We start from the raw sequence: 26,422 nt of genomic DNA on the forward strand, positions 1-26,422 counted from the left end.
CGGTACGGTTGGCGTCATTGCTTGGCTGTCTTTTACAGTCATCGAACGGGGTGTTTGCTTTCTTTAGGTTTTAAACGGTAATGATTTATGCTTGTGGCCTATTAAGTACCAAAGGACCAAAAACACGATCGGGTGCGTGTGGTGTTAAAGAACCAGCCTATGCACTTCAAGTATATAGATGTGGTCTCGAGAGCTGACACTATTAACATGCATGAGCCCAACCAGGGGACAGTATCGATTATGTTCAATACTGGAAGCCGGCATAATAGAGCTAGTATGACTGCGTTATCAAGACTATAATGATTTAAAAATCATTTGAAAGTGTCTGGAAAAAAAAAACCGCCCTCGTCAATGTCGGTCAACCTAGGCTGCTTGGAAGAGCGTAGCAGTAACTAAATCTAAGAGAGCAACCCAAAGGCAGGGCGCGAAGCCTGTAACACGAGAATCCAGGGTACTAGAAATAACAGAGTATCGGATATTTGGTAGACCCTTAAATTCTAGAAAGAGCAGCAAGCACCGCAGACTCGAAGACCAAACTACCTCCAGACGCAACGGTTCAATCAGGATGGTTTAAGAAGCTTCGATTTCCGGCGTATACTGTGACACACCTGATTTCTGTGTTCGCTGAGTAACACATGTTAGATCATATCAGTTTAGAGTATATTTTGTTCATGTATGCGTTCAATCCTAGTTTCACAAGCCCTTCAAATCTAATGGTTCGATAAGAGTGCAGAAGTTGCACCAAAAGCCACTGACGACTTGAGCAGGTAATTGCACTGTCATGCCCCGTATAATTGTACTACATGCCGTGTAACTGCTGCTATCATTTTGGTAGGCCGGTGCGAGAACTTATCGGTCAACGGCATTGGTTCATACCAATTGCGATGATACATGTGCCAATGACCAATCATGCCAGCTGCTGTTAATCGAGGAACTGACAAGGCACTTCTCTTCGCTGCATTGGTTGAGTTGCTCACGGTTAGTGGAAGCATGTCACGCCTTCGTCGGGTAGTGGGCACGCCATTTTGATATGTAAGGCGCGCCTTTTGGTGGGGTTTTCCTGTCAAGACAAGGGCGTGGAGATTCATAGGCTGTAAACCGATGCAGACCGACAGCACCGGCCGGCCGGAGGAAAAAGAATCGGAGCCGCCCCCCGCACTACTCCGAAAGAGGTAGCCAACGGGTCTCAGTCCAACCAATCATTGTTGATTTTCAGGAGATGGAAGGGGAAGAAAGCGTTGACTCTGCACCGGCTTGATCGAATTTTGGACCCTTGGACCCCTCACCTGCTATCGCCCGCTTGCAAATGTCGTACAAAAAAAGCCCGGTTTTGGGTAGAATAACAAAGGACAACGTAGCTTTGGAAGTCTTTGAGTCTCACAGCTGATTAGATACTAGTTTAAGCCTGAAGAATCCCACGGATCGATCGTACATGGGCGGATATCACGTGCAGCGGCCTTCGCCGGCCCCGCCGACGTTGCCACCACCCACCCCGGCCATCAAAATTTTGTCCAGGAAAAATGACCAAGCGCGTGGGGCTAGCACGCAAGTCCGCTCGTTCCCTCCCGTTGGTTGTTATTGTTGCTGCCATCGTCGTTGTTCCTGAGCGACTACATACCTTGAACCAACAAAATCGTTCGGCAGCACAATAACAATGTCAGAAGAACAGCCGTTGCTTGTGGAGGACCCTCTTTGCGAGGAGGACGTGTCGAAGCACCTGCTTGACTTCGATCCCAACGGCGACCCTGAGAACCCCAGGGAATGGCCGACGGCGTTCAAGTGGACCATTGTCGGTCTGCTGGCCCTCACGGCTTTCACTGTGTACGGATCGGACAGCCCCAGATGAAATGTTGCATTGCGCCAGATCGTCCCACTAACCAATTCATAGGACTTTTACTTGCATTTCAGTGGTGCCCATCGCCGCGCATATCATAGGCGACCTCGACCAAGATGAGGGCTCAAAGTCAACCGCGAGCGCTCTGCTCGTCACCATCTGGGAGCTGGGCGAGGCCGCTGGGCCCCTTCTCATCGCGCCCTTATCAGAGATTTACGGCCGATACCCCGTCATGAACGTAGCAAACATTCTCTTCATCACGGCCACCATCCTCGCCGCTCTCAGCTCGAGCACCCCTCTCCTCATCGCCGCACGCGCCCTCACCGGCGTCGCAGTCGCCTCAAACGTGTTGAACCCGGCCATCATCGGCGACATGTTCGAGCCCGACAACCGCGGCTCTGCCATGAGCATGGTGTCGCTCGCCCCTCTCATCGGCGGCGCTGTAGGCCCCATGATTAGCGGTGCTATCGCGCAGACTCTGGGCTGGAGGCAGGTCCTGTGGATGAGTGCCGGCTTGGCTGCGGCGTGCGAGCTCCTTTTCCTTACCTGCTTCAGGGAGACATACAAGATGACCATCTTGAGGCGCCGTGCCGCAAAGCAGGCGGACGAGCATGGGGCACCGCTGCACCCGGCAGGCGTTGATGACCACAAGAGCCTGCTGAAGCTCTGGGAGTCGATCAAGCGGCCATTCCACGTGCTGTTGAAATCTAATGTGCTGATTGGGCTTTCGTTCTTCGGCAGCATCACTTTTGCCTACTTTTACGTCATGTCCATCAGTCTGCCGAACATCCTGCAGGAGGTATATGGCTTCTCGCCTGCCCTGACGGGTCTCTCGTTCATGTCTTTCAGTGAGTTAACAACATTCCTCCCCCGCATCGCAGCATTGCCCGTGACCATTCCTCTAACAAATCCTCAGGCGTCGGTTCCTTCATCAGCGTCCTTGTTAGCAATTTCAGTCTTGATAGGATCTATGTGTCACTCCGCGGCAACAACGCGGTGGGACGTCCCGAGTACCGGCTCCCTCTAGTCATCATCGGAGCCTTCACTCTGCCGCTCTCCATCACCGCCTACGGATGGATCGCGCAGCTTCACTTACCCGTGGGCTTCCTCCTGCTGTCAGTAGCAATGCTAGGCTTTACGCTTCTGATGGCCTCCCTGCCGCTGTCCGCCTATGTCGTCGATGCAACGGGTCTGTACTCGGCTTCCGCCATGACTGGCGTTATTGTTACCAGGTGCCTTGCCGGCACATTCCTGCCGCTTGCCAGCGGGCCCTTGGTTCAGTCATTTGGCTACGGCTGGGGATTCACAATGTTGGGTGCGTTCAGCATTTGTCTTGCGCCCATCCCGGTGCTTGTAATGAGATACGGTCACATTTGGCGCCAGAAATCCGAGTATACGAGAGATGCTTAAGATGTCACGAGTTACGAGGCTAATGTCATTCATTTGAACATGTCATGGGGAATCGGAAAAGTTATCTTTAGGAAAGTTTACTTGAAATTAATCATGTGCTAGAATATCGATAGATAGATGGGTTGCGGGACTTCTGGCTTTTAGATATTATGGGGTTCCGAATTGGTGTTAATACTCTGCTGCAGCAAACAGCTGTGAAAATACAATCATTCTGACGTCCTACTCGTCAAAGTATTATGCGGCATCGGTTAACCCCCTCGCCCTCTTGTTCTCCCATTCCTTGAAAGCCTCAACTGCTTCAGCGACCAAATCTCGTCCCAGCAAGTCCATCTGATAGTCCTTATCAATCCAACGCCATCCTGTAGGCGCCAGCCCCTCCCTCTGCCCGACACCCGTCAGCTCGGCGTCCCGGGCCTCCTGCTCCGGTCCGTCTGGGACTTGGTACCACTTCTGGTTCGACGTCGAGCCCTGCACGTTCAGTGTGGTCCGGGATTTGCGTAGCGACTCATACAGCTTGAGGATCTCGGGAACCGACTCCTTCGTGTTTTCTCCAGCCGAGGTCTTGAGCAAACCCAAGAGTTTGCCTAGAACGGCGCCGTCTTCAACAGCCATGGCGCCACCTTGCGCCTGGTATGGAAGACTTGGGTGGCACGAATCACCTAGAAGGGCAAAACAACCCTGCATGTCTAGTTAGATGACATTAATTTATAGGGCTGCAGACCTGTCGAGATTATGTTGATTCGGTCCAGGGGAAGGATGCATACCTTTGTCCATGTCTTTAGCTCAGGGTGAGTACAGAGTTTCCATTTCTGAACCCTCGGTACTAGGGAGATCAGTTTGCTAAGCCTGCGATCTTTTAGCAACCAACAACATTCACTCAATTACGCCCTAGGATTATGGATCCAGATGTGTTCTGGGACCTGGAGAACAGGACAGCTGAAAGAAGTCTGCAAAGGCTTACGTTTCGTCCCACCCGGAGTAGCTTCCTCTCATCTCTGAAATATCGCCCTGGCATATTCTCTGCCCAGGATTCAAGTTGTCGGGCCTGAGCAACACGAGGTTGAACTCCCGCCCCCCTCTGACGGGATAGAAGACAGTGTGTTTTTCTGGGCCAAGCCATAAGGTCACCTGTCTCCGGGCGCAAAGTTCATCTACTCGGCTATCATTCAGGCTTTTGAGATATTCCAGCGGGAATGTTGCCCGATATGCGAGGTCTCCGGTCTCGACTGGAGGGGAAGGAGATCCCACAAGTTGGTCGCGGCATACTGAGTACAGGCCTAGTATTGTCAGGAAACATGCCCAGGGACATACCGACAATCATTCTCACTCTTTACTCACCGTCAGCTCCAATGATTATATCGCCACCAATATCGTCGCCGTCCTCTAGATAAACGATGTTTTTCTCAAAGTCAACACTCTCTACTTCCATATCCAAACAAAGGTCGACGCCGAGTGACTGGCACGTCTGCCACAGCACAGCATGGTAGTCGGCTCTGTGCATAACCATCCAAGGATCACCATAGTTGATGTCCGACGTCTTGGAAAAGAATGTGTGCAGCGGACTGCCGTCGGCGTATCGGCGCAGCTCCATCGCGTCAATCACGACCCCGCATTTGAGCATCTTGTCCAGATAGCCTAACTGCCGGGCCACTCTGGTCCCATTTGGCGGGACTTGAATGCCCGCACCTATCTGCAAGGGCAGACCCGTCAGCCAGTTGCATTTGAATTTACAGCGGGAGAAGCGTGGTTTGACTCACTGGCACGATCTTACTGGCTCTTTCGAGAACGACAACCTCAAAGCCTTCTTTCCGACACGCAATGGCACAGGCCAGGCCGCCGAGCCCCGCTCCAATGATCAGGACCCTCATTGTTTCCACCTGAGAGTTGATGGCTCAAAGTAGGTTATCAAGAAGACTCGAGTTAAACAGATGGGACGGTGACGAAATCGACCTAGTTATAACTAACGCTGGCGACTACTTTCTGTAAGAGATCCGTGCCACACCAACGCGTTACCCCGCTGCCCGGAGCCCACATAACCGCCGCCCGGCGTAACGCTGAACTCGAATGATGGTTGTGTAAATGATCGGGAACATCTGCCAAAGTCCCAAACAAGATTCAATAGTGCAACATCGTGCCGGTTAATCTTGTTGACCATGCTACCGGCTCAATTGACGGAAAGAGGAGATGAATGTCGCAGAAAAAACAAGCATGAAGAAGCCCAAGACATGAAAACGAGAAGCATTCATCAGTCCCCGGTTATTTCTTCGTCCACACAGCTGGATCATCAAAGAAAATTAAAAAACAAACATTGGATTCAACAACTTTGTTCTGTGAACAAATAAAAACTCCTAGCAAACAGGTGGTTTCCCACGTTAAGCGATATGAGTTGCCGGGTTACGCCGAAGTCCGCTCTCTCTGCGTAGGATAGCAACGCTGACCTTGGCACCTGCGGGCGCAGCAACTGCTGGCATTAGCAAATGCCGCTTTGGTGTTGTGTTGTATTTCCGCTCATGACGCCAATGTTTGCGTGTCAAACTTGCGGCTTTTAAAGAGCGTTTGCTGTTTGTTTGTTTGTTGGGAAGAAATCTGCTCATTGTTTGCCTTGGCTGCTCTTGGCTCGATATGATGCAAACAAAATTCGAAAGGAGAACCACGCAATTTGAAACCCCCAACTTTTGAAGAATGGCACCTAAAGGCGTCTTACGTAATACTTTGAGGGATGGCGGTGACGTGGCGGCTGTAATTTGTTTTGTTGTAGTCCGAAGTTTGCTTTTGGCTGTTGGAAGGCTAGGTGTGTCGAGTGATATTTTCGAGTTTCTACAGCAGCCCGACTTCTTTCTTAAAGTCTCGTAGCCATTCGGCGATGTCTGCTGGTGTTTGATTCCATGGGTCATCACTAACAAAACACTTCATTAGCATGCGGTGCAAGGAACATAAAAATGGCCTTGGTTTAGTCAGTCATAGTTGCTGCAGTGGCACATACTCATCAAAAAATATCCACCTGGCGTGGTAGCGGAGTTCGTCGTCCGTCGGTTTGTGCATGTTTGGGTTATTGGGCGACATAGAAGTCGCAACAAAACGCGACAGTTCCCTGGCCAGACGTCGATATCTGTTTGGGTCGTTGAGAAAGAAAGGCATGCCTGCACCACCAGGGCGTTCGCTCCATCGCAGGGAGTGCCCGGACCCAGCGAAGAGGGTCTTGGCCGTTTGCAACCGCATGTATAAATCCTGAGGCGCTGTTGACGCGTCACTTGAAGTGAAATCAAGGGGCATTTGTGAACCGCCTGGGCGAAGATGAGCCACAGGTGCAAACAGTTTGGGTGAGTGAGGCTCGCTGTTGACCTGCATACACGTAGCGGTGGTACCAAGCAATGATCCGGCCTCTCCAGTCAACTGGCCTAAGTCGGCAAGTCCTCCATAGAATATATCCATGTTGTCGTCCATGGATAGTAATCCAGCCGGGTTTTGGACGAGACCTAGACGTGATTCCTCAGCAAGATGTTGAGAAAATTGTTCCCCTCTTTGGCGTAGTGGTGCAAGCCATTCAGCTGACTGCCAAATTAGTCGGACCAAGAACCCAGCGAACCGTCTTGAGGGGTTTGTTGATGATGACTCAATGCGGTTCAGGATGGCACATGCTTCTTGTTGAAGATCACTATTCGAGAGAGCCAGGCCCAAGTTGATGTGTGCTCCGAGATACCTACAGAGTTGAGACTCCAGCTCACACTCTTCGAATATATCCGACTTTCCCTTTATCTGGAGCTGACTCATGCGCATTTTTGCCAGTTGGTTCATCGGGCGCAACCGCGCCTTTTCAGCTATCTCGGTTGAACTCATGAACAAATCCCGAAGCCACGAGCACGCCGTTGTCGCTAGATCAGGCGAGAAGAATTCAGAGCCAAAGATGATGCTGCAGCCTTCGTATACCAAATCATCATCCGATGGCAAGCTTTCATGCGCTTCAAAGTGATTGCGCACAAAGTACTCTATCTCAAGCTTGAGAAGTTCGTAGGCGCTCGGTGACGTATCAGCAGCCCCAGTCCCTGCACAGAAGGGGACCGGCGCATTCTGTTCATACAGGATGAGATCTTTCGTTCTAAATCAGTAGGCCGAATATTCCAGGTGTAAAGAATGCTTACATGGTGGCAAGGCATTGTCCAGCATCGCGATCACAGAGGGCTCGAAACCCCAATCCCCTTCCCAGTCTGACATGGCGTTGCCATTCTTGAAATGCTCAGCGAGGTGATCCCCTCGACTTGACCACGACTCTAGGCTAATACCACAGAAGCCGCATCTTGACCGAATGTCGTCTTTCGTAATCTTCCACTTTTCTATCGACCGAGGTATTTGATTCGTTCTGTGTACAAGTTTTAGGTGCTGTCGTAGGTGATCTTTCCGGTAGAACGTCCGCTCCTCTGAGGGCCGGTCTGAACAGGCTGCCTGATAATGACCATCAAGATGATTTTGATCTGGGTTAATCTCCCCACAATAAACACATATCACGCCTCTCTCGGGGTCGATCTCGGTAGAGCCATGAGGTGAGCATATCCACTCCTCAAGTGAGAGATGAAGAGATTTCTCGTGCCTTTGCCAATCGTACTTCGTTTTGAAGGTCTCAGCGCAGAAAGTGCATTGGTATGTGTTCCGCGCTTGCACCAAGCCTAAACGCCTTCCATGTTGGGGTTTCGTGGTTGCACGTCTTCTCCGCCGACCTGTGTCTCTTCTGGTTGATTCTAGACGACCGACTGAGTTGTTAGAGCCGTAAGAATGCGCGGAAGCATTTGATCTTGAGTCTCTGCTCGATAAAGTCGTCACAACACTGCTGATGGACGATGCATTCCCCGAAGATCGTCCAGAAGACCGAGATCGAGTTGAAGGACCCGAGCGCCTGGATGATGCGGCAACAGCGCGAGAGATGTCTGAAACTAGTGCAGGCTCATGTTCTGGTGGCGAATGCTCCCATCTTTGCAACGGGTTCATATCCTCGAATGGCCTGGGCGTAGGTCGTCGGGGAGGGATTTCCATCGGTTCGGATGCCCACTCCGTCCAATATGGAACTTTAGGAGACGAAGACGCTATTGGGCGGAATTTTCTTCGTCGGCGAGTATTTGCAAACCAGTTGGTCAGTTGCTGCTTGCTCAACCCCGTCTGGTTTTGTAGCTGGATGATTTGCTCTGGTGTCGGATACGGATGTCGTTCATGGTTCTCGAACCATGTTCTCAAAGCCCTGACAGCAGCCGAAGTGAAGCGGCTGCCCGCTTTCACTGCCACGGTTACTCCATTACCACGATCTTCGGCTGAAGGCATGTGCGTTGGAGCGCTCATGCCTCCAGAGATGCTCGGCGATGGAGAAGACACGACTTCATTTGCCAGCTGGGCGTTGCTGGAGTCAAGCGGAGCTTGTAAACCGCAGAAGAAGTCATCTGTCTCAGTACCGTCAAAGTGAAAGAAACTGGATGTCTCGAAGTCACAATCTATCCCCTCTGGATGCTCAGCGAAAGCAGCGTAAACATCATCACAAGATGTCGAAGCTAGCTGGTCTGCCATGGCCCGGGTTTTCGCAACAACTCAACTATTTCTTGTATGAAGGCAACAGAGGTTACAAGACGCTCTGAGACAGAGGAGGAATAACTGAAGCAGAAACGAGAAATTGAACTGATGGTTTGGAAGGCAGCATTAGCTGGCTGATGCCGGGATAGTGGGGTTGTCTTTCAGAAATGTGGATGGCAGTTGTCAAAGAAGGGCGGAAATCTGGCGCTAGCCATGTATGCCGAATCCTTCCGCCTTTTGGTGACACAACTGCTAAACCCTTCACGCTAGTGGGCAGTTTGGGCCGACCAGATGAGTTGCACGTGGCACAAATTCGGGAGTCGCGAGGATATCCTTGTCAGACCAGACGGTCATATTGCTCAACCATCATTTAAAGTGATTTATGCACCGTTCGAAGTCGAGAGGGTTTATAGAGGTCCTATCAATTGCGAATCTTCGGGGATTCCTGCCTTCTGGACCGATCCCACCGTGTTTGAGAGGCATCCGAATAACGAGGGAAAGGGGGCAGGTAAATTGATCGGATTCTCCACTGTTTGAAAGTATATATTTACTTTGAATAGAAGCCATATCAATGGGAACAAACTCTCTGCCTCGGCGATTGCCTTCGTTTACCTGATGTTTTACCACGTTCACATCGAAAGAGACAAAGCCCTGGGAGTTACTGGTTTAAAAGCCAAACGAGACTTCTAGCGAGGTACAGGCCGCTAATCCCGGATTTGCCATCAGGGGGTTCGGAATGGGTTTTTAGATGATTAGTAATTGCCAATCACCTGAAAATTACGCCTATAGATGTCCCAGTGGTTGCTTCGAGCAGGGTTTCCAAATGGAGACAGCGCTGCAATTCGCATCCTGTAATTACTCGTCAGTTAAAAAGATGCGTCTTGTTCGTAAGTACTTACGTATAGTTGCCAGGCTTGATCTTGGAACCATCGGCGAGCCGCCCTAGCCACCAAGCCTGATACGCAGGGTAATCGTACTCATCCCGCGATAAATCTCTCAATGGGCCCCTGACGAGGTCCAACTCGTTATGAAAGTCAGGGTCAAAGAACCTAGAGTGCCTCTCGTTGTCCTGGAATGATACAGTGTTAGCCGTGCTCTGAGAAAGGATGAGATGCCTCAAAGATTTGCATCGAAGGCACTTGGTTATTCATACCCAAGTGGCTGCCATACCAACAAAGCCATCTTCCCCGGCGACAGGTGGATACTTTTTCCAACTTTTCTCTTTCCAACCTGCCTCAAAAATATCCCAGCGCAAAATGCTGGCACCCCAGCGAAGTCGGATGTAAAGCCTTGGAAAGTCCTGTTCGTCCAGCGCGAGATTGAAAGTAAAGCTACGTAACGGTCAGTGTTTAATGGAGAAGAAAGATTTCTCAAGAATATTTACTTAGATTTGTATCGCAGGGGAGTTGCATTGCGTGACGACAGGATGTATGGAAACCCCTCGAGGAACATTCTTCTGAAAGTTTTTCGCAAGTTGGAGCCAACGCCCATGTATGGAACAGCTAGTTCCTCGCCGTTGGAACCGGTGATGATAATCTTTCCACTGTATACGGGCATCGCCGTTTTGTTGAGACCCTCAGGTGTTTCAAAAACGAATCTGCGTGGAAGTCTCAGTCAATAATCACAATACGCGCAAAAGTGAGGAGAGAAAGCATACTTTGCCTCTCTGGACTGTCCTGGCTTGACAATGAACTCGCTTTCGGGGAAGGTCACATTCGGTACCATTTCTTTTGGGAAAAGACCTTGAACCGACGGACCCAATTTGACTAATGCTTCCGCGGTACTGTCTAATACCTCGTAGCCTCCGGCCGCCTGGAGGCTAAACCTGTACGCAACGGGACTTGTGCAGTTATTAGTAATCTTGACGCTCTGGGAAGCCTCATGGTGAACTGTATCGTTAAGCGAAAACTTCGCAAAAGATAACTCTGTGCGGTAATTCAAAACTTTGGTAGCATTGACCAAGCCATTCCCGAGCTGAAATACGGGAGCCCAGGTATCATAATCTGTCATGTTCATGCCGTCGTTCCATGGAACTGAGTTACAGCTGGCTAAGATTCGAGCAGCCAGTCTCTTCCCGAATCCAGGGCTGTGAGTCTTCCTGCCGCCGTACTTACTGATGTAGAGGGCCGCAATGCCGGCCACATAAGGAGTTGCCATCGAAGTACCGGATTTGACGCCAAATGCTTTGCCTGGGATGGTTGAGAATATGTTGCTTCCCGGAGCCGCGACGTCTGGCTTAATCTGAAGGTCGTACAGTCCACCCATCGTAGTGAAGTATGAGCTGACAACCGCAGGGTTCTTCATATTAACCAAGTTCGCGTCCGACTCATCGAAGAACCTAGCCGTGACATTGGCACCTTTTCTGAGTGCTTCGAGAATGGCGAAACCGGCTCCTTGCTCAATAACACCCTCAGTCCTGCTGGTCTCAAAGTTGAAAGCCATAGGAAAAAGTTTCTCGTTGTTGAAGAGCAAAACGTGCTCAGCTCCAGCAGCATAGAGAGCGTACCGCTTGGAGGCACCACTGCAACTGCCACGGGGGACCAGAACAAGAGCGCCAGACAAGTTCCGTGTGTTTTCTGAGATGAAGCGGCAGCCAATCGTGGTATCGTAGGGATCGTATGATAGGGCAATAATTGGCAAGCCGGAGAAGTTAGTTGGGAAGGTATGGCTGAGACTACCGTGGAAGAAGCCGAGTGTAGTTTTGTTTACGTCACCGTTTTTGTGTTCAAAAGTCACCTCAAAAGGCATCCCGGGAACATACTGCGGCTCAACAGAGGCCACAGCAAGTACGTTCGTTCCAGACATGCCATTTTCGGCAAGAAAAGCACCTCCAGCGCCGTCGTTTCCAGCCGAGATGGTGACGACAATACCACGGTCTACGAGTCGTGACGCGATCTCAGCCCAAGCATTGGCCGAGAAGCCTCCGCGGCCACCGATTGACGAGGTAATAACATCGGCCTAGCGATGGTTAGATGCTTTCTTGCTTTCAGAAACATGCATGGTCATTTTGCATATACACCATCGTTGTATGCTCTCAGAAATGCCTCAATCAAAGTTTCTTCGTCTGTATCACCATTCTGAACCCAAAATGTCAGCTATTATTATCTCTTGTTGGGGAAATCTTACTTACGTCCCCGCCGCCGAAGACCTTGTAGGACAAAATAGAAGCTTCAGGGGCGACTCCTTGCCAGCTACACACACGCGCACGGGTTAGCTTCGGGAAGAGACTGCGAAGAATCGCAGAAAACTCAAGACTCGCCTATCAGTCTTCCCAGCCACAATACCGGAAACATGAGTCCCATGCCCGAGACTGTCTTCTTCATATGGATCGTCGTCGGGGCTCTTCTCGAATCCTTCAATAGGCCAAGCTGTCGGTAATCGTTAGCTGTGTGCTACGAAGACTTCCTCCTTAGCACTTACCCGATCCACCTACCAAATCATAGCCGCCCACTACTTTGAAACCTGGGCCAAAACCACCGCCGAGAGCAGGATGGTTGTAATCTATTCCAGCGTCGATTATGGCAACCTTGACACCTTTGCCAAGAATACCCGCCTCATGAAGCTTGTCGACACCCGTCATGTGATGGATGCTATAATTGGCTGCAGATGCATTCTCGCTGAAGGTATGGCTGCTCTCGGCTATGGTCATCTTGACTCTTTTAGATGGCCACACATTGCTTGCGCCTGGAAGAAGTTGAAGGTGATCAACATTGTCTCTCGAAGTCTCGATACTGACTCCAGTGAAGACATCACTCTTGAAGACCTTGTAAACTTTGGTGCTTGCATAACTAGAAATCTGGGAAGTAATCTTCTCGAAGTCCGAGTCCTATGCAATTCCTCATGTCAGGAGTATTCTGCGAAGACGCCGGGCGTATAACATACTCTCGCAAGCTCAATGATGAACCGTGACTTCCTGGGGGCAGGAATGTTGTTCGAGTATTCTCCGACGAGTCCAAAACGGGCCACACCCACGCCTGCCAGGGACAGAATTATGCATGCAGTTCTCAGATACATCATAGAAGCGTTGAGAAACGTGTTTTCCTCAAAATTGAATATCGAGCAGGGACTTGATCATTCTGAGATTGTCAGGTCTAGATATGTAAAACGAGCAGGACTTTCGTCTCAGCGGCTGAGCTGTGATGGGAACATGCGTGATGCCGGAGTTGAGGCAACCTGCATGCTCACCTCGTTCAAGATCCATATATAAACAAACAAAACGGACGGTCCATACGGCAAACAGAATAGCGATGTCATTTGATTATCAACTTGAGCTATTAGCATGCCGGGATATTCCACTGAACTTAATTCTGCCATAAATGGCAGCTGATTGAGAGCTTTATCCAGATGGAAATAGAGGCCTAATTTGCACTTGACTTCGAGAATTCCATGTCCGAGGTGTGATATCGACAAGTAAGCAAGTGATTCACAAACAATCTATACCTCGCTAGACAAATAGGTAGAAGGCAAGTCTGTGTCTGTGATGGTGTTACTGTTGTTTAATTGGTCAATTTCAGAGTAACCGGCAACTCGTGGTTGTCTGCATCCGCTAACGAAGTCCACGATTCCCTTATGGGATACAATGGTCGTATCGGCTAGACTTTGTGGGTTCTTCCAACCATATGAAACAATGATCAGCGCCCCAAGGTAGCAGGATTACTCTTCAAAAACAGTCTACGGGCTGGATGAAGCGGATGTGTGCGATGGCTTTTTTGCAAGTAGGGCCGAAAGCATGAACAGATCCCGATCCACGCCGAGGCATGACGGGACGGCAGCTAGTCGTAGGGTGCAAGCCTGTGTCACAAACCGGCTACCGAATGTTGCGCGTATCCGTAATTTCCGTCTACGTGCGATCCTTAGTCGTCTGTAGTTAAGCGGCGACCGACAAAATAATTTCTGTGACACCAAGGAAGGTTGGCACACATCACCCTCTCCTTGACGTCGAATCAGATAGATGCCTGGTGGGAATCATGCAATCTCGAGGAGGGTCAAGTCATATTCCGAACAGGTGTAAAACAAACAGAACGGAAGCTTGCAGGTGACAGAACAACGGCAAATGTCACCCATGCGAAATCACCTATATGTTGGGGTAAATTTGAGCGATTGGTAAGACATCTGTCTGATACGCCGGAAAAAAAAAATCCATTAACACCTCATTTCTTGGCCGACAGGATTCCCTTCAGCTTTCCTAAGAGCCTGCCCAGCTTGGCCTTTAGTACCGGACTGGGGCCCTCATCGGCGCCAACCAGTCTCCGAACTAGGATATTATACATGCCACCGAACGCGAGGGCGATCGCAGTGGACGTGAATATGATGACGTTGTAAGGCATGCTGAAATCCGGTGTGGGAAGGTTCAGCAGCAGGGTAGTAGTCCGCGTGCTTTGCGTGCGGGGACTCAAGGTTGTGATAACTGCAGCAGCAATATCGAAGCCACGGTTCGCATCGGGAGGGTACTCGGTGTATCGTAGAATCGACTTCTCGAAGTCGTAGGTCAGGAAAACAGTAGAAGCAGGAGGAATACGCATCCGCAACTCGAGTTGCGTGCCTCTAGCACGGTCGACGGCGGGGCGATAGTATATGTCTTCGATGATCGATGGCTGGGAACCCGAAGACCCCTCGATTCTTGCATTTAGTGTATGAAGATACACTCTCATGAACCATGGCAACGACTCCATGTAGATAAACTCCACCTCAGTGTCTCTACTCGGGTTCGTAAGGATGGCCTGCATACCACCATGCTCCTGGCCGTGCCCCGTAAAGCTTCGCTCGGCATAGATCAGAGGTGTTGCTGGCTCAACAAGCTCCTTCGCTGCATCTTGACCCTCCTTATTTTCAAGAGGAAGAACAATCTCCAGTTCTGACTCCGAACCAATCTTGAAGCATCGTGACACGCCATTCGGGTTAAGGATCTCAGTAGCCCCGCCAGACGTAAAGACACCTCTACTATGGGGAACTTCGATGCAAACTGGTGGCACGCCCTCGTCACTTAGGGGACAGGTACCCTTGATCGTCTTTCCGAATAACTGCGACAAGGACCAGTCTTGGCCTACAGTATGACCGACAGGGTAGCACGTGTCATCGGAGTTATAGGGTTTCGTAGTGTCGCACTTTAACTCGTGTCCGGGTGGTGGACGAGGAATCGGATTGTCCCTTGGGCGCTTGGATCGATCAATATCCAGAACCATGTCGATTGTCTGTTCGATTTGCAGAATGCATTCCTGGCCCTCGGGGCACACGGGTTTGATGTCGATGGCCATGCTTTGGAAAGAGGAGTCGAAGAGCTTGTGGCCGTCCAGGAGACTCGAAATACCAGCCTTGCCCTTGCACGGGAGCAGTTTCAAGAAAGGAGTTAAGTTCTCCGTACAGACCACCTCCTTTGGCAGGACACCATGCAGGAGTTGCATGTTCGGTATGGAGGCACTGGGATGGTCGCCTTCAGGCTGGAATGACATGACGGGTCGGGTAGTTCGGGTTCCGTCGACGAAGTTGAGTGATGCGCAGAAGAGACCAGAGAGGGCATTGGTAAGGGTCAACCACTTCTGATCTGCCCTACACATTTGTTAGTATTCCTCACGCTTGATGGGCGGTAGACATCATACTCTTCGTCCGTCTCGGCCTCGAGCCACGCCCAGAGCTCCACACCCGTCCCGCCCTCGCGCTGACCATCCCACGGCCGACCTCCCCAGCTCTCAGCATCCCATCTTCCCAGGCTGAATCTCAAATGCAGCTCTCGTGTGCCGGCATACTGCAAGATCTGACCAAGGGACCGGGAGAAATATCGGAAGTTTTGCGACTCGAAGTCTGTCAGCGACGTGTTGGACCGGAAGTTGAAGCTCGCCAACAGCGCTGAAAGGGGCAGCGGGCGGAGGTTCAGTTGCTCATGGTAATCCGCGGCCAAGCCAAAAGAAGCCAGGCAGGACAAGAGAATGGCCGCCAGAAACTGGCGCATCTTGAACAGAATCGCAGCGCAAAGAACGAAAGTGACGTCTGCTACTTTCTCTCTCCCCTGCACATGGATGGTCCCCTGGGGCGTCGAGTCGCGAGGTGGTCGCCTGGAGCTATGAGGCGGTGGGTCACGGCAGAACGCTCCTTACGTAACCTGAGCTTCAATTTACCTTTGCAGCTCTCCACATTCCGCACTATCCACTCCATCCCGCGCGACACGCTTTCTTCCTGGAGCGTCGCGAATTCCCTACCAATTGACTCAAGATACCCCCAACCCGCTTTACGAACACCCGAACGATTGAATCGACGTACAACACACCATAATACATCATACACCATGGCCGCTGAACAGAGAAAGCTGCTCGAGCAGCTCATGGGTGGCTCTGCCAGCACGCGCTCGGCCTCTCTCTCCATGACCGACCCCAAAGTCTGCAGATCTTTCATTGCCGGAACATGTCCTCACGACCTCTTCACGAATACCAAGCAAGACCTGGGACCTTGCCCAAAGCAGCACTCCGAGGCACTGAAGGCGGAGTACGAGGGACTCTCAGACAAGGAGAAGCAGAAGTACGGATTCGAGTACGACTATATGCGCGACCTCCAGAAGTACATCGACGACTGCAACAGAAGAATAGACTCGGCGCAGCGCAGGCTTGAAAAGACACCCGACGAAATTCGGCAAACAAATGCTCTGGTAAGTTCCTAGAGGCCCATCATTGTGCAGAAACCAAGCTAACCCAGCGTAGTTGAAAAGCATATCAGAACTCTCCTCTACAATTCACAACGGCACACTCGAAGTCGAGATTCTAGGTGAAATGGCCGAGGTATCTCGCGCAATTGACGAGTTCTACCGGGTGCGCCAAGCTCAACAGACCAAAGTGGACCGCGAGAAGGAGCTCAAGGCACTATCCGACACCTCGGGCCCTTCAGGCCACCAGAAACTGCAAGTCTGCGACGTGTGCGGTGCCTACCTTAGCAGACTTGACAACGATCGCCGTCTGGCCGACCATTTCTACGGAAAGATGCATCTCGGTTATGCACAGATGCGCAAGACCTACGACGCATTCCCCAAGGAGATGCGCCACCGCCAGCGAGCACCCGTGGAGGATGACAACATGGGACCCGGCGGTCCAAGAGGGCCGAGAAGCGGTGGTGGGTACCGTGGACGTGGAGGTAGAGGATACCGCGGTGGATGGTAAGCATTATCTTGCTTTCCAGGTCATTACCAGGAGAAACGAACAGGCTACGTGGACCACACCACCGACAAAGACATATTCGATCAACCACCTGCCAGTAAGGAAGCTGGCGAGGAGGTTTGGCGAACCTAAAACGGAGACGACTCTGGGGAACTCCATCCAAGAACATTACCAAGATATGCCGTGATGGAGACCAGACGTCAAGCCCGCATGAGCCGTATGGCTACAGAGCGGGCATGATTTCAGCATCAAATTCACAGAATGCAAAAGAAAACGTGGGTGACGAGCCACTGGAGTTCAGTTTGCTTCATACTAAGTCTCTTAGGCTCAAACCCGGCACCAGGGGACGGCTCAAGTCGGTGTGGCTAGCGCGACAGCGCGCATGGTGCGAGACATCCCTGATTTGGGCACGGAAGATGGAAATTTTTTTTTCAAAGCTGGGCGACGACGGATAATCCCGGACAACTTCATGTATTTACGTTGACAACGGGGTCTTGTACAATTTCAACGCCCAAAATGCCCACCTCTGCAGGGGGCGATGCTTGAAGCGCACTAAATTTTACCCAAAAACCTACTCCGCTCCCCTCGTGGCGTGTCCAAAATTCATCGTCGCTGGTTGTTGCTGATCCGTGGTATCGAGGAGCATCCGGGCAGGCCCTTGCGCAGTGCCTATCATTACGTAGAACCCCCAAGAGCGTTTTCTCAAGACTGAGCGGCACTCTTCAACTTGGCGTCAAACGCCTCCATCTCGTCATCCCACCGGCCGAGAGGTGATAAGACCGGCGGTGACATATCCCCACTCGTCGTCTTCGCGGGTAAGGCGGGGAACTCTTCAGTAGTGATAACAGGGGCCGGAGTCTCGGCGACGGAGCTCTTCACGTCGCGAGCGCCGTTGGAGGCGGGATCCCTTTCAAAGTCATTGCCGAACCCGCCACGGCCGCCCCGTCCACCCCGCCCTTGTCCGCGACCCCTGCCGCGGCCGCGGCCGCCTCTACGGTCCTCGCCCCCACCATACCTTTCACTCTCGCCGTCTCCCTCCCGAGCAAAGCGGCTTCCCGAGAGACCGGCGCCCGAGCGGGTGCCTCTGATGCCGCCATTGGCGCCCCGGAACCCCCTCCTCTCCTCCTCTGCCGCCAACGCCTCCTTGCCTTCGTCCCACCCGCCCTCCTTCATGCTCATAGCCTTGAGCTTTCTCTCCCTGTTCTTGGCGCGCTCGTCGTCCATGCGCTTGCGCTCCTCCTCGCCGCGCCGCCGCTTCTCCTCGTCGACCTTCTTCCGCTTGCGCGCCTCCTCCATACCGCGCGCATACGCCTCTGCGTGGGTGCGCTCGTCCTGCTCGGCCTGCTCGAACTTGCGCGTCTTCTCGGCGTTCAGGATGCGCATCTGGTCCATCTTGGCCGCCAGCTCCGACTCGGTCAGCTTGGTCCGGGGGTTCGCGCCGGACTGTAGGCGCGCTTCGGCGTTGAGCGCCGTGTTTGCGCCGGCGGCGGGGCCAGATGGTGCTGGGGCATGCTTTTCGCGGTGCGGCGCGGGCGAGCTGCTCTTGGTTGTCGCATTCGCCACGGCGGCGGCCGCTGGCGCAGGAGCTGGCGATGCCGGTGCCGGCGAGGACTGCGCCGCGGGGCCTGTTGGCGGCTGCGGGGTCGGGGTTGTTGTCGTCGGGGTTGTGGTCGCTGGGGGGGCAGCCTGGCGGGGAGGGCGCGGGGCAGGCGCGGGCTTGTTGGGGGCGAATCTCGAGTTGGCGAGGCCGCCCCTCGGCGCGGTAGGTACTGGCTTCGCGGCGGGTTCTTGAGGCTTGTCGGCGGGCTTTTTCGCGGCTGGTTCGGGTTTCGGAGGCTCGACTGGCGGTGTCGCAACGGCGACGGGAGGGGGAGGGGCGGCGACTGTTTCGACTGTTTCGACGGGCTCAGGGTTGCTTACGGGCTCAAAGTCGTCGAAGAACAGATCGTCGTCTGTGCGGCCTCCGAATTGATCATCCATGTTGGGGAAATAGGCCGGTATTGGAATGATAGCCTTGTGTTCTTTTGACTCGATTCACTGCAAAACGCTAAGATAATTGGAGCAAACGCACGAGGTTGGTGAAGTTGACTCGAAGCTCTGGGTGTTTGAATGGCTGCGAACCATGTCGAATTGGGTAAGTGGGGGTGCTGAGCACGGATCGAGAGTGGAGACATAAGGATTTACTCTCGGCCCGCAATGTCCTGGGCCAGGTCGAGCAGCACTGCTTGAGCTTATATGGGTTTGTTGGTTTGATCTCTTGCCGGACGGGATTCCTGAGCAGCAATCGCCTCGTGGAACTGCCTACTTTTTTCATTCATGTTGAGCGGTTGCCTGTGCCAACCTACGTATCAACTCATCGCACAAAGCCTCGTAACTGTCCATAAGCGGAATGTTGTATCTGGTGCAGACCACCTGGACGTTCCCCCTTTTCTTGTATCCCTCGGGGCAAGCGACGATGGCCTTTCCAGAGCGAGCGCACAGTCCCAACTCAAGCAGGCTGATGTGGGCTTCCGTTCCAGGCTCAAAGTAGACTATTATGATGTCGGCCCTCTCCTGCATCTCCAGCTCCCACTCAACTTGGCCCTTGAACCTCTCGTCCGAGATGTCTTCCTTCCAGGTGCTGTCCCAGTCCGGTCGAAAGGGGTTGAAGATGGTTACCGACAGGTGAGATATGGAGCGGGCCAAATCCTTGCGCCAGTCTCCCCTGCTTGTCGTTCCGGCAAAGAAGACGGATACGCCGGCTTCCGCTGGTGGCTTGTCGAGCGGGCAAATGACCTTCCCAGGTGTTGATGGCGTGCTTTCCATTGTTGTAATTTTGCTCGTCGTGGTTGGCCGTGGTTACGTGACGCCCCCAGGTGATCAACCGGAGATGTATGCAAGATGATGAATGCTGATGGGGGACCTATAACAACTCCAGGTCTGGCCAACCCTTAGATATTCTGCCTGCCTTGAGGAGGCTATCTGGGTGGGATTTTTGAACGCTGTGAGGTCAGCCTCAACGCGGATGACAGTCATCTTAGAACTCTTCTATTGGCCAGTGCCACAGGGGGGCGAGAGCGAGCAGGTTGCGAGTATCCGTACCTAACGCACGCTTATCGGGGCAGGTCCAAAGCCTTTGGGACGCCCCACAGCCACTGCGCCCAATACAGCAACCGACTTCCATCAAGCCAAGGTATGATTTGGGTTGTTCTCACTGCACACAGTACACCACGCATCCGTCCCCCTCTACGGATGGCAATCAACACTGTCAAGCAACAATGCGCAATGTCAGGGAGTATGGCGATAATCCAAGCCCAATTTCAGCTTGGTGACCCACCGCGTAATTAGCTGAGCAGCGCGGAACCCTTAGTTATTCTCCGGGAATTTCTCCACGTCCTCGCCCTCCTTTTCAGCTGGACAGACCTGTGCCCGGCTTACGGCAGACACGCCCGAAGGATGTGTGGGAACAGATAGGGAGCAAAAAAGGGTCATCAGGGGCCAAACGGGAGGCCGCTTTGATAACACCCTTGGCGCGGCCCGTTTGTCTCTCCCCTGTTGAACAGACTGACTGATCAGTGGTCTCTGTGTGTCTGCGTCCCTGGAGCACCCGTGGTTTCCGTCCAATAGGGCAGGAGATAGGATCCTCGGAAGATCACCATACGTACCTAAATTGGACCATTGTGCAGCTATGCCAGACACAATCTTGCGGTGAGCCACGCATCATTGAGGCCCTGCTTTCATAACAGGCACCTTTGGACAGAACACTTCGGCGAGCGTCCCGAAGGCTGTCTCAGCTGGATGCCACTGGCTGCTGATCGATCTGAATGCCACCAGGGGAGATGCGGCAGAGGCTCAGGTGGCGCTTGGCAACCGAAAAGCAAAGTGCAGACGGGAAGATATTATACGAGATGTGAAATCACGCGCCCCGATTTCGGCCCTGTAGACGTCCCTTAAACTCTCCCCGGCCGCCGTCTTCTAATCTCGTTTCTGAGCTGAATCATACCTGATTGTTTCGCAGCTCTTTATCTCAGCGTATGATACCATCCCCTCCAATGTTGCGTCATGAAGCGGTGAGGGAGTCAAAGCCACCGAAGCGTCATACAAATAGAGAGCTCTCCACCTATCTAGCCGCTACCCCAAAGAACAAGCGGATTCAGCCTACCATTGCGGACCCAAACCAGAGGAGCGGATATCTCACGAGCTGATGGCTTTGGCGTATGAATCGGGGGTCCACGCTCCAGGGCAGGACGACTGCGAGGGATGCCGCAAGATACAGGAAGATCTCATCGAGTTGTCGACCGAGTCTGAGTCCTCGGAGGAATACGAAGATGGTAAGCCTCCTCTTATTCTCGTGTCCCCGAGTTATCACCTTTTCTCCATCCCCCAAAACTAGGGACAAGTGTCCAGGAGAGGATGAAAAGCGACGGAGACATCACGAGACCATGGTCTGCAGCGAGACGACGCGTAGTATTCACCTGGTCCTTGTAAAGGCCCTGAAAATACAGCAGTGGACCTGGTAGCGGCGGGAGCTAGAACCCAACAACCGCAGAGGCGATCCACCCCAAACCCAGAAGTCTGCAGTCTCCCTCCGGGGGATCCACGCTAGGGAGTCAGGCGAAGTGACTCCCTTAGCGCATTCCGTCATTCGCCAATTTTGTTGCGATACCGCAGGTGGCATTTTGGAGTCCATCTGGGGAATGCGTCACGTCACGCCTTCTTGTCTCGACCGAACCCGACTAAGCTCAGCCATTCCCGTTTCTCGTTTGGTTCAAACCGTTGCATTCTCCTCCCGAAGCACCACTGACACAGGGATTCCTGCGCGACAGAAGACACAATGCCGTCCGCGATTGCGGCCTCCGATCTGTCCACGAACCTGAGCGACACGGACGATTGCCCCCCCGTCGCCCCCGAGCTCCTGCACAACCTCAAGCACGACAGCTCCGTCCTCTGTCTCGCCGTAAGCGCCGAGAACGAGTGCATATATGCGGGTACACAAGATGGAGAGATCGTCGTGTGGTCGCTGGCCACTTTCCACCAAGAGCGCATCGTCCAGGCGCACAAGCGGAGCGTGCTGAGCCTCTTCCTGACTCCCGACGGCTCCAAGCTGCTTTCGAGTGCCGGCGACCCAATCATCAATGTGTGGTGCCCGAAAACGATGAAGCGACTGTACGAGATTTACAGCACATACGACGTTGGCGACATCTTCTCGGTAGCCTACAGCGCCCAGCACGACACGGTCTATGTCGGCGCGCAGAACACCTCGATACAATGGGTCAGCCTTTCGGATACGGCTAACCAGGTGGCCCATGACTGCTCGCAGCATCCCGACCGGCGGAACCATAGATTCTTCGACTCGCGAGCAGTGGGGGGAACGACGACGCCGCGCCGTAACGACGAGAGATGGACCCTGATCCCGCGCTCCGAGACGGTTGTGGAAATCCCTTCGGGGGCTCTACAGATGTTCGCCCACTACGGCTATGTCTACTCCATGCTCATGGCCAAAGGACCGACTGTGCTGGTAGAACCAGACGAGGACGTGCTTATTTCGGGTGGCGGAGACGGCACCATCAAGCTGTGGAAGTTGGGCGCTGAGGGGGACAACCAAGCGGCCGAGAACGACCGTGAGCCAGGTCTTAAGGAACTGATGTCACTTGGCGTCGACGATGCGGAGTCGATCATGTCTCTGGCCATTGACGGATCTTTCCTTTATGCTGGCAAATTGCAGGGAGTTATCGAGCTGTGGGACCTGGACACCAAGTCGAAGCTGCGAGTCATCAAAGGTCACAAGGGCGACGTTATGACCCTCCAAATGGGATGGGGCTACCTTCTGAGTGCCTCAAGGTCGGGTTCTGCCAGCGTAAGTCTTCCGTCCACTTCCACTATTCATTGCTGACAACACCCAGAAACATACCACCGTCCACTATGGCAAATACCAGGACAGCCAGGCTGCCAACGTCAGCCAGAAATACCAGTGTATTGCTCGCTGGAAAGCTCACGAAGGCAAAGTCTTGTCATCCGCCGTTACAACCTATAACAATAGGCAGTACTATATCACTGGTGCCAATGATAACGATGTTGCTATTTGGCATATTGACTGCTCATCATACGAGGGGCAAGAAGAGGTCGAAGAAGCCAACGACGTCATGATCAAGACTCTTGGAGAATTTGTATCCTATCAGACTGTATCCTCACGCCCCGAGTTTGCCGAAGACTGCCGAAGAGGCGCGACATATCTTGGGTCTTTATTCAAGAGGCTTGGTGGCCATGTGGAGATGCTGAGCACCGAAAGCAGCCCCCACAACCCTGTCGTTCTCGCCAAGTTTGATGGCACTCTAGAACCTGCTGAGAAGCGGAAGAAGATTCTTTTCTATGGCCATTACGATGTTGTTCCAGCGGACACTAAAAAGGGCAAGTGGGAGACGGATCCTTTCCAGCTGAAGGGCGTCAACGGGTACCTCTATGGCAGAGGTGTTAGCGACAACAAGGGTCCCATCATGGCGGCGCTGTATGCTGTCACAGATCTCCTACAGGCCAAGAAGCTCACCAACGACATTATCTTCCTGATTGAGGGAGAGGAAGAATCGGCTTCGCGTGGTTTCAGGGAGATCGTCCGGAAGAACAAGGATCTGATCGGCGACGTCGACTACATCCTCCTTGCCAACAGTTACTGGCTCGACGACGAGGTTCCCTGCCTCACATACGGACTGCGTGGCGTTTTGCACGCCACTGTCTGCGTCGACTCTCACCTCCCCGATCAGCATTCCGGCGTGGATGGCTCCTACATGAACGACGAGCCTCTATCTGACCTGACTTCCACACTGTCAAAACTGAAGGGCCCTGGTAACAAGGTGCTCATCCCCGGATTTTATGATGATATCCTTCCAGTCACGGCTGAAGAGGAGACCCGGTATGATGATATCGCGTGCACCCTTATGCGGCAGAACCCAGAAAAGGGGCCTGCCGATAAGCTCAAGGCCGCCCTGATGGCAAGGTGGAGGGAGCCCAACTTGACGATTCACCGATACAAAGTCTCAGGACCGGACGGCAGCCTGGTCAGCAGCCACGCAAGTGCCAACATCAGTTTGCGCTTGGTGCCGGGCCAGGAGGTCAACGACGTCATATCCTCCTTGAACTCTTATCTCGAAAGCGAGTTCGGGCACCTTGAATCCAAGAATTCGTTAACCATCAAAATCGACAACAAAGCCGAGCCGTGGCTAGGCGACCCAACGAACGAGATCTTCCAAACTCTCGAGGAGGCCATCGTGCAAGCTTGGTCCTCTGTCTTCGAGGGAGGAGAAACCGCCGACGATAGTGTCGCGGAGCCTGGTGCGAAGGAGAAGGCACAGAAGCCTCGGAAGCCGTTGTACATCCGTGAGGGCGGCTCAATCCCAGCGATCCGGTTCCTCGAAAAAGAATTTGGTGCCCCCGCCGCGCATCTTCCTTGTGGCCAGTCGTCCGACTCTGCTCACTTGGACAATGAGCGCTTGAGAGTGTTGAACCTCCTCAAGAGCAGGGAAATTATCGGGTCTGTGTTTGCACGATTGTAAAAAGGTCCCATTTCATAAGACGGGGGGTTTGGCTTTGGCGTTTATGGTGGGGATGAAAACGGCATATAAGGATCTGTATCAAAAGAAGTAGATGGATACCCAAAAAAGCAAAGCATTATTAGAAGGATGGATTGCTTCGTGACCTGGCATTTATTGATGTGTTGCTTGACTGACTCGCCCCGACATGACCTTCATCCCCCCTCCGTTGACGTGATCCGAACATCGGCCAGCGCATGCCGAAGAACACGCTGGGCTTCCCGATTAGGCGTCCCGGCTTATCTTATCATACGCCGGACCCGAACACCTTCGAGCTCGAGACGTCGAGTGAAAGCTATCAACCTCACACACCACAGAGTCAAAGGTCGTCAATCGTGGCTCATTGAAAAAAAGCCGGCTTCTCATTTAAAATACGCAATCACATCTAAATTGTACAAAAAAAAGTATCGAAAAGATGGAGTATAAGCGCCAGGATCCGACGGCCGTCAAGGTGAAGCCGCGCCTCATCATCCACGGCGGAGCTGGCAACATCAAGCCGTCGAACCTCGCGCCGCCCGAGTACGAGGGATACCGCCACGCCCTGCTCACAATAGTAAGTCGCCACCCCCCTCATCCCAGCGCTGAAAGCAAAGTAAAACAAAACCCCGAGAATGAGGGAGGAAAAGGTGCGAGATTCGCGTGCTGACGCTGTGCAGGTGAGCAAGACGAGCGTCTACCAGACGACGCCCGCGGCGGGCGGCGACGGCAGGCTCCCCACGGCCCTGGAGACGGCGACGCACGCCGTGACGCTGCTGGAGAACAACCCGCTCTTCAACAGCGGGCACGGCGCCGTCTTCACGCGCGACGGCATCAACGAGCTCGAGGCGTCCGTCATGGTGTCGCGCGGGTTCAAGAAGCGCGGCGTCGGCGTCACGGGCCTGCGGCACGTCAGGAACCCGATCCTGCTGGCCAAGGCGATCCTGGAGCGCGGGGACGCCGACCTCGGCGGCAACCCCGAGAGCAGCCGGCCGTCGGGCGCCGCGGGCGGTCTCGGCGTCGACGCGCCCTCGGCGCAGGGCCACACGCTGCTGCACGGGGAGACGGCGGAGACGCTGGCGAGGAAGTACGGGCTGGAGATCGTCGGCGACGACTACTTTTTCACGCAGAAGAGGTGGGACGAGCACATCCGGGCCCTCGAGAAGGAGAAGAGCGGCAAGGGGCTCAGCACCTGGGACGTGGAGGAGTTCCTGCCGCAGGGGACGGTCGGGGCGGTCGCGCTGGACGAGGACGGCGTCGTTTGTGCCGCCACGAGCACGGGCGGGCTGACGAACAAGCTGACGGGGCGGATCGGGGACACGCCCGTCGTCGGGGCCGGGTTCTGGGCCGAGGAGTGGGTGGAGGACGGGGACCCGACCGCGGCTTTCGGGAAGGCGACGTGGGGAGGCGAGGGGCTGGTTGCGTTGTCGGACAGCCTCAAGGGCCTGATGGCCGACTGCCTTCCTTCTCTCAAGACCTACTCCCCGCTGCCGGCCTCCTTTGGCAAGGCGGTGAAGACTACGCGCTCGATCGCGGCGTCCGGGACGGGGAACGGGGACTCGTTCATGCGTGTTGCGGCAGGCAGGACCGTGGGCGCCGTAGCAAGGTGGAAGCCCCTCTCCGGCGCTGATGCGGTGTCGTTCGTCTCGGGCCCGGGAGGCGAGCTTCAGCGGAGTGCGGGGGATCGGTGGCGCGTCACTGGCGAGGGCGAAGGCGGCATCATCGGTATCGAAATCGCAGTCGTCCGGGACGATGAGGGCGCCGTCGTGGAAGTGAGGTCAGAGGTCTTGCAGGACTTCAACTGCAACGGGATGTACAGGGCATGGATCGGGAACGACGACAAGGCGTATGCCAAAATCTACCACGATGACGTCGAGGGCCAAGACGTTCGAGACTTCTCCGAGAAGTGGTGAATCTTGAGCGCGACAGGCTAGATAGAGGGTTAGAGACTA

General features: G+C 53.5%; 8 protein-coding genes across 8 annotated transcripts; 4 read left to right on the top strand and 4 right to left on the bottom strand.

The window, feature by feature from the left end:
* Positions 1 to 1,654: 1,654 nt before the first annotated feature.
* EsH8_V_000182 (uncharacterized protein) lies at positions 1,655 to 3,244 on the top strand (the record flags this gene model as incomplete). The annotated part of the gene is made up of 3 exons (XM_083272698.1): positions 1,655 to 1,821; positions 1,889 to 2,682; positions 2,751 to 3,244. The coding sequence occupies 3 exons, from the start codon at positions 1,655 to 1,657 to the stop codon at positions 3,242 to 3,244; spliced, it is 1,455 nt and encodes a 484-aa protein (XP_083125413.1).
* Positions 3,245 to 3,478: 234 nt separating this feature from the next.
* Positions 3,479 to 5,112, bottom strand: EsH8_V_000183 (FAD-dependent oxidoreductase; the record flags this gene model as incomplete). Its single annotated transcript, XM_083272699.1, has 3 exons — positions 3,479 to 3,903; positions 4,583 to 4,934; positions 5,002 to 5,112. The coding sequence occupies 3 exons, from the start codon at positions 5,110 to 5,112 to the stop codon at positions 3,479 to 3,481; spliced, it is 888 nt and encodes a 295-aa protein (XP_083125414.1).
* Positions 5,113 to 9,546: 4,434 nt separating this feature from the next.
* Positions 9,547 to 12,808, bottom strand: EsH8_V_000184 (uncharacterized protein; the record flags this gene model as incomplete). The annotated part of the gene is made up of 8 exons (XM_083272700.1): positions 9,547 to 9,643; positions 9,694 to 9,863; positions 9,948 to 10,125; positions 10,179 to 10,391; positions 10,452 to 11,752; positions 11,925 to 11,977; positions 12,215 to 12,620; positions 12,677 to 12,808. 8 exons carry the CDS (start codon positions 12,806 to 12,808, stop codon positions 9,547 to 9,549), a joined length of 2,550 nt encoding a protein of 849 aa, XP_083125415.1.
* Positions 12,809 to 13,944: 1,136 nt separating this feature from the next.
* EsH8_V_000185 (GPI-anchor transamidase subunit GPI16) lies at positions 13,945 to 15,740 on the bottom strand (the record flags this gene model as incomplete). The annotated part of the gene is made up of 2 exons (XM_083272701.1): positions 13,945 to 15,340; positions 15,391 to 15,740. 2 exons carry the CDS (start codon positions 15,738 to 15,740, stop codon positions 13,945 to 13,947), a joined length of 1,746 nt encoding a protein of 581 aa, XP_083125416.1.
* Positions 15,741 to 16,073: 333 nt separating this feature from the next.
* On the top strand, positions 16,074 to 16,935 carry EsH8_V_000186 (LUC7 domain-containing protein; the record flags this gene model as incomplete). The annotated part of the gene is made up of 2 exons (XM_083272702.1): positions 16,074 to 16,430; positions 16,483 to 16,935. 2 exons carry the CDS (start codon positions 16,074 to 16,076, stop codon positions 16,933 to 16,935), a joined length of 810 nt encoding a protein of 269 aa, XP_083125417.1.
* A 699-nt stretch (positions 16,936 to 17,634) lies between these two features.
* Positions 17,635 to 19,737, bottom strand: EsH8_V_000187 (uncharacterized protein; the record flags this gene model as incomplete). The annotated part of the gene is made up of 2 exons (XM_083272703.1): positions 17,635 to 18,884; positions 19,278 to 19,737. 2 exons carry the CDS (start codon positions 19,735 to 19,737, stop codon positions 17,635 to 17,637), a joined length of 1,710 nt encoding a protein of 569 aa, XP_083125418.1.
* A 1,378-nt stretch (positions 19,738 to 21,115) lies between these two features.
* On the top strand, positions 21,116 to 24,458 carry EsH8_V_000188 (glutamine amidotransferase subunit DUG2; the record flags this gene model as incomplete). Its single annotated transcript, XM_083272704.1, has 3 exons — positions 21,116 to 21,242; positions 21,738 to 22,768; positions 22,815 to 24,458. 3 exons carry the CDS (start codon positions 21,116 to 21,118, stop codon positions 24,456 to 24,458), a joined length of 2,802 nt encoding a protein of 933 aa, XP_083125419.1.
* A 451-nt stretch (positions 24,459 to 24,909) lies between these two features.
* EsH8_V_000189 (nucleophile aminohydrolase) lies at positions 24,910 to 26,383 on the top strand (the record flags this gene model as incomplete). Its single annotated transcript, XM_083272705.1, has 2 exons — positions 24,910 to 25,047; positions 25,151 to 26,383. 2 exons carry the CDS (start codon positions 24,910 to 24,912, stop codon positions 26,381 to 26,383), a joined length of 1,371 nt encoding a protein of 456 aa, XP_083125420.1.
* Positions 26,384 to 26,422: the final 39 nt, after the last annotated feature.

Source organism: Colletotrichum jinshuiense, chromosome 5, assembly GCF_051148585.1.
Source record: "Colletotrichum jinshuiense chromosome 5, complete sequence".
In the NCBI taxonomy this organism is placed as follows: Eukaryota; Fungi; Ascomycota; class Sordariomycetes; order Glomerellales; family Glomerellaceae; genus Colletotrichum; species Colletotrichum jinshuiense.